Source organism: Cottoperca gobio, chromosome 17, assembly GCF_900634415.1.
Source record: "Cottoperca gobio chromosome 17, fCotGob3.1, whole genome shotgun sequence".
Lineage (NCBI taxonomy): Eukaryota > Metazoa > Chordata > Actinopteri > Perciformes > Bovichtidae > Cottoperca > Cottoperca gobio.
Genome location: NC_041371.1, coordinates 7363063 through 7369944, shown reverse-complemented (window position 1 = coordinate 7369944; position 6882 = coordinate 7363063). Strand labels below are relative to the sequence as shown.

The window sequence follows — 6882 nt, the reverse complement described above, 5'->3', positions numbered from 1 at the left end:
ATAACCATGTCCCTTTGTGGACCGTTGCCATGCAACATATCTCTGATTGGGTTAGTTGAGCTCTGGTGCATGTGCACAAACACACACTCTTGCTGGCTGATGAGGATCAGATCACTCACACATTGCTTTGCCACACCCATCCTCCTCTCCCACGGGACACAGCTGCACTTCCAAGGCCAAGGATGGAGTGAGGGGGGAAAGACGCGGCGCTGCTCCTGCAGGAGGGATGCTCTCTGCTGCTCAGTGCAGGGTCACACTTTCTCTCCACGCGCTCCTTGGAGATGTCGGATGGTTCTTCGGTTTGAATTACAGGTGCCAGTACTTAGATGTATTAAACCTTTTTCCCCGTTTTAGAAACTGTAACTTGACATTGTAAAAAACCCCTGGAAGTGTCATGAAGTGGTGAGGAATGATGATTAAAATAAAACAATTGCAGCTCACTTTGCTTCTTGCTGATAGATTCTGCACAATGCACCAGTGCTTTAAGTGCCTCATGTTCTCTTCATGTTCTGTTGATCTGGCGTCGGAAAAATAAATTGAACTTGATAGGACTTCAGGTTGAAACAACCCACAAGAGAACAGCAGAGTGGTTGCCTGCGGCTGCTGGAGGACGTTTCACTTTATTTTCTGTAATGTGATTTGAGTTTTGTGTTTGTTTCAGGAGATGATCTCTGACAAATGTGTGGCCCTTGGTGATCATGTAAACGTTTAAAGGAAGATTCCACCTTTATTCTGATGTAAGTTGCAAACGAAAGACTCAAGATATTTGACTAGGCTACACCTGGCTCTCCACCTCTCTTTGTTCCACAACACATGTGTCGTCTTAAAGAGTATGTATTTCAAAGATTAGACATTCATTAGAAAATATTGTTGTTTACAAAAATTTATTCATACAAATCTTACAACACTTTCATAACATTGAGAAACGTAAAACCCCATATAAGGACTCCTGTGTGTATAACGATGCCACTTGTACTAAGGTTCACTTTTTAAACACATTGTTTTCAGATAGATAAGAGATTAAACATTGAAGTAAGGCGTTTGGCGCTTTCAGAAATATCAACAACAAGCATTTCGTATAATCTGAACAACATCTCTGTCATGTTCTGAAACCCTATTAATCTAAATAGTGATGCACATAGTTATAAATGATACGTCGGGGCTGTTTTCTGATTAATAAATTACTGACCAATATCAAAATAATCAACAACACCTCATAATCAACAGTAACAAACACTGGTCATTGTTCACAACTCTCACAGACACTGAACACCCCAGACTCATGCACACACACACAAACACACACACACACATTGCCTTCTCCCTCAACATATACACATTCAATTCTTTTTTTTCTTTTTTTTATACTCAATAAATCATTGGCCATGCTTTAAAAGAAAGCCTAATTCTACTACTCTTGGGGCAGACTAAGCTGAGCGATTAAACAGAGTAAAAGGACGTTTTCATTGTAAGCTAATGGACTGCAGCATTGTAGGGCCACTAAAATTGCCATCTGTCACTTGTGGCGAATTTCTTTATTTCATTTTTTTTCTCACGTCGAAGCAAGGCACCAACGCCAAAAGCTGTTTCCACCTCAACATTCGCATTCAGTCACTCATTCACACCAACAAACATTACATGCACACACACACTCACACACATGCGCACCAAACATCCACATCCACACACACATATAAACTCAAATGTGCACTAATATGCAAACGTCTAAATCCGCACACACACGTTCACACAAAGCCTGTAGGATAAAGCCAGATTGAAGGAGTGTATTGATAGTTTCTATGGGCGAACACAGGCCACTGATTTGGATTGCAGGGGTGCATAAAGCTGCATTTGCATAATATCGAATAAATACATGAGATATCTCCCTAATAAAAGTCAGTGGGAAGATCCCTCTCCTCGTGTGCTGAATTTCATTCACCTTGTGCGAGAGGGAAACTCAGAGTGGCTCTGACCAGCTTCACTCACATACTGTTAATCCTTCTGCTGAAACCAAAGTGAAGGGAATTCAACATCTGATATTTTCTATCAGACTCATTGACCCTGATGTCACTCTGGCAGGTTTAGGAGAGGCGGCGGCGCTCTCGTCTCGTTTGTTTCTGTATCCAGGTGTGACAACCTCTCTCAGGCTTGTGGGTGCTATTATGTAACTTAGTTTTTTCTCTCTCTCTCACACAATATCTCTTTGTCTTCTGCTCTCTCTTCCTCTCCATGCATATCTCTCTCTCTCTCTCTCTCTCTCTCTCTCTCTCTCTCTCTCTCTCTCTCTCTCTCTCTCTCTCTCTCTCTCTCTCTCTCTCTCTCTAGCACTCTCCTCATCTCTTTAACACATCCTCACTGCACAAACCTCGGTACACATCTCACACGGATCAGCTTCGTCTTAACAACTAATCACAGCACGTTCAAATCAACTATTTAGCACGGCGATCTAGAAGCAAACCAGGACAAAGGCAATCAGCAAAAAGGGGGTCCAGTGTCTTGTCTCATGATATCCACAATGACAGCAGCATGGGAGGTAAAAATTCAACAAGTCAGTGCAGTACCAGTTTCCACCACCTCTAGCCCTCCTTGTTCACATTTCCAACACATCTGAGGGGGGGGAGTGGTGTTGAAATAGGCTTAGCACAGCCCAGCTCCCAAATAGCACAATCCAAAAAAGCACGATGGCATGCAGTTTCTAAGCAAAATTAACAAGGTGTCAGTTTCCACATGCACCAATAAATAAGAAATAAGAGTTAAATATTCCTAACTGGAACTCAGATGCTACCTTTCCTCTCCCCTTTTTGTCTCAAAAAAATGCTTCATTTTCTCCATCTTTACATGTTCTGGGTCCTTTCTGAATATTTGGAGTGCTGCCCAAATACAATCAACAGTAGAAGCACATTCTTCTAAATAATTCTGTTGACTGAACACAGACAACACTGAGATGAATATGTGCACTGTGTAATTTCTGCACGGTACATAATACACACATATGGAACATTCTTAACACCTATCGAGCACGACTTATCCTCTACAGTAAAGGACTTTTTGAGGCAAGTGAGCAAGCAGTGTTTGCCGCATACAGCAACTTGAGTCCTTCTTTTATGTTTAGTAAAGGCAATAATGCCCCTTGCAAAAGCAATTACATTTCTGTTTAAAAGAGGGGTCGGATTTTACCACCAGTTACATGAATGGTCGTGTAAGTCAATCAGTTTTTCCATCAAATGAGAGGCTGTTCAACAAAAGCCATCTGAATTCCCCTAGAGGGGCAGCAAGCTATACAAACCCACAGAGCTCCCATTAAGGGAGCGAGGAGGGTGGACAAGGGCAACATCTATCATTTAGGATAAGCCGGATATGCCTCACATAGCATGCTCACTGCTTCTTTGGGCCTGTTTGGAAAACAAACAACACTAAAAAAATAGAACGTTGGTTACAAAAATAAGTATAACATTCAATACTTTGATTGTCTTTTTAAAATCTATTTATTTTCTGCATATGTAGATGACCTTTAAAGATTTCAAGCGCATAATGTTGAAGGTGCACAATTATCTTTTTTTTTTCTAATTTCTTCTTTTTTTTTTTTTTTTTTTTTTTTGTCATTTTGTTTTGTTTTCAACATCTTAACATGAAAATAAATTGATTGAAATTAATATATTGGTCCACAAAGTATAACTGTGCGGTATCAAGTGCTTTTGTACAAAAAGAAAAAAAACGATATTATTATTAAAATATTCATTTTAATGGCTTTACTTCATACATAAATACATGTTGAAAGAACACAGGCGCAATCCACTGGTTGGTCAGATATATCTGAATGACTTTGATTTAACGACTGGATGTATATACACAGGAGGGCAGTTTGGGCGCATTAACAACGCTACAAATAGGCAAGTCGGCGTCCTTTGTTCCTAACTCTCTGTCTGTACCTTCTTCCCAGAACCGCTGCCAGGTATTTCTGCACGGCCATCTGCTTTCTATAGCGACTGTAGCTGTCGGTGAAGATCCCATCTGAATGTCTTTTGGATAAGGGCTCTGACTCTTCCTCCATGCTGTTGTCTTCACTGAAAAAACAAACAAACAAACAGAACAAAAAAGAAACATTAGTTAAAGCTGCAGCTTCCACTTCTCCACAGATTTCTGCTCTTTTTGATTTGAAAGCTTAGCTTTGGTCGTTTTTCCATATTGCATGATGCATAGTTATTAATAATTAGTTATTGGGCCTTTTATCCTATTTCCTTTTTGTTTTCGTTTGAAAAGGGCGGTAAGCAAGACAATGTAAAAGAAACAGTGATGTTAAGCGTTTTAGAAAAGTTATACATTATTCATTTGCAGCCCATTGTATATTCTGACGCATATTTTTTCATTAAAGATTGGGAAAACAAAATCTATTTATAGATTAATCACACATAAATTGAAGTGTATTTTAGTCTTCGTTGTTAAGGGAGGACACTAATAATGAGCGCAGTGCCACGCCACAACAAAAAGAAAATGAAAATGTCTAGACGTTTTGTTTTTTTATATATAGAGAGATACAAATAAATGAAAACAAAACACGGACAGAACAAATGAAAGACAGTGATGCAGCAGCCTGGACTTGTGCAGCGGAGAAACATAAAAAATGATGACTGCAGGTGAACGCTTATAAGAAATGCCCTTACCCTGCACGAATTGTCATCAGAGAATGCAGATAATGTCTCGCTGTTAACTGACCCAGGATCTCCCTCAAGGCTCTATCTAATTCTTCCTCAGCATGCCTTTCTGTTCTGAGATGATAAAACGCCAAAACACATAGATCATCAGTGACTAAAAAGCGCAGACAAAATGATCAAAAGTAGCCTAAAATGTCCCCACCCACCCGCAGGTCCAATATCACATCAGGTACAATTAAATCGGAGCCTCGTAGCCTTCTTCCACAGTGGCTATCCTTCCGCTTTTATCTTGATTATTACCAATATTTGGAACCAACATTTTAGGCTACTCGTAATGAAAATAACACTGAACAAATAACATGAGGAACTCTGGGAAAAACAAAGCAAGCAAACATTATCGCAAACAGCAAAAAAGTCATTAAAAATGGAATCGAGCTGAAGGCTTTAGCTGCGATCTGAAAGCACATATACCTTTTCTCTGGTGGGTAGTATAGCGTGTACGCGTCGTCGTTTAAGGATGGCGGGCTTCGTATAGCAATTTGATCGCCATCAAAACCCATGTCGGATAATGAATTCCCATCCTCATCGAAGGCGTCGTTGTCAAGTCTGCAAAACGGAAAGCATTCATCACAAATTTGATCTGTGCACAAGTGGGACGCAGCAGTGAAAGAATGCCAAAATGAATGCTAAATCACTGGGAGGTTAAACCATTAGAGATAAGGGAAGCAAAACGAAAAAATGCATCATCTGTAGGTGTTTAGAAATAAAACAAGAAAATGAATTATTTAAATTTCTTTACAAAAAAAATAATGCGTTAAAATGTATTAAATGAAGCTTTATTTTATTCTTTCTTTAAATAGATTTTTTGTTTTGATCGGGAAAATCTATTTTAAATTCTTGGTACTTGGAGCTGCTGCTCTCAACACAGGCTACAGCCTCATTAATTATTTAAGAATCGAAACAATGGGTGTGAAAAAGATCACATTTAGAGTAGGCGTGGAGCCAAAAATGTATTAAAAGAATGCCGCAATTAGCAGTGAAATATTAGAATCAATAAGAACCACGCCCAAAGTATGTATGCTTTTCACAGGGGAAAAAAAATAAAACATCTTAAAAGGATAGAGCTCTCCGATTCGTTTTGCCTCGCCTCTCCTTGGTGACGCCAGTCCACCGTCATCCCAAGAGCTATCAATTGCATTGACTGTACTCTCATTTTTAATCAGGGTGTCCCCCCGGACAGATACCTCTATGCAATTTCCATTATCGTTTAACACACCAGATTTGCGTAAATAACGCTATTTCTTTTTGTTATTCCTCTCAATTATATCATTTTAAATTGCGCAAAAATGGTTTGTGCGCAATTATGCACACTTATTTCAAAATATCATTGCCCAAAACCAAATCATCAAAAGACATATAATCATTAATCAAAATGCAAAACAATCAGTGAACACACATTGTGTTCAGCAGCAACATGGAGTTAAATAAATACTATAATCATGTTATGAAGACCCATAAAGCGCGTATACCTACCTAATCTTAGGGTAACTTAGTCCGATAGGTGTGCAGAAGACGCTGTAGTGCATTAAGATTCCGTAGACGAGCAAGATTAAAGTCGCTTTACTCGAACTGGCCATGCTGTTAGAAAATGAAAAACAGACGTGTTATTAAACAGGTTAGTCACTCCTATAGAAACAACATGCTCGCTCTTTGTTCTGTACAAATCACACGCTGTCCTACTTCTCAGATCACAAAGTACAAAGCTGGATCAAATAATAAGCATGTTTAACATTAACTGGACAAACACAGCGTCCGTTTGCTCAAAGCAAAAAACAAGATTGCTGACTGTTTTATTCATCCCAATCCGTAAAAGTTTAACTGTAGGTATTGACACCGAATCCTTTGCATGCAGCGCCAAAGTAATTAAAAAAAAAACAGCAGCTCTCCATGCAGTGCAGAAAAAAAGATGATTTCCATTACTTTATCTCGCTCTCCATCAATGAAATTCTCCGAGTTATAAGACAATCCGCAGATAAAGCACATACCTATAGCAGGGGAGTAGGGAGAGCGCTGTGCTGTAGGATGTGATCCGGGCGCGGCTGTGGTAGTGTGTGTGTGTGTGTGTGTGTGTGTGTGTGTGTGTGTGTGTGTGTGTGTGTGTGTGTGAGAGAGAGAGACGGTTTCTTTCTCACGGCACTTCTTTCCTGGCTGAAGCGCCTCCGTCGTCTCC

General features: G+C 39.7%; 1 protein-coding gene across 2 annotated transcripts; it reads right to left on the bottom strand.

The window, feature by feature from the left end:
* Positions 1-3553: 3553 nt before the first annotated feature.
* adcyap1b (adenylate cyclase activating polypeptide 1b) lies at positions 3554-6654 on the bottom strand. Of its 2 annotated transcripts, XM_029453360.1 has the most exons (5): positions 6633-6654; positions 6186-6290; positions 5124-5258; positions 4662-4766; positions 3554-4064 (listed from the first exon to the last, which is right to left on the bottom strand). In XM_029453360.1, exons 1-5 carry the CDS (start codon positions 6647-6649, stop codon positions 3881-3883), a joined length of 546 nt encoding a protein of 181 aa, XP_029309220.1. In that variant the 5' UTR covers positions 6650-6654; the 3' UTR covers positions 3554-3880. The 2 variants fall into 2 exon arrangements, with proteins under 2 accessions (XP_029309220.1, XP_029309221.1); XM_029453361.1 differs by lacking the exon at positions 4662-4766.
* Between the last annotated feature and the right edge of the window lie 228 nt (positions 6655-6882).

Excerpts from the sequence above, each read along its gene's own strand:
- adcyap1b (XM_029453360.1), bottom strand. Across the intron at positions 5,259-6,185 it reads CTAAGTTACCCTAAGATTAG|ACTTGACAACGACGCCTTCG; the intron begins GTAGGTATACGC and ends TCCGTTTTGCAG. Across the intron at positions 4,767-5,123 it reads TACTACCCACCAGAGAAAAG|AACAGAAAGGCATGCTGAGG; the intron begins GTATATGTGCTT and ends TTATCATCTCAG.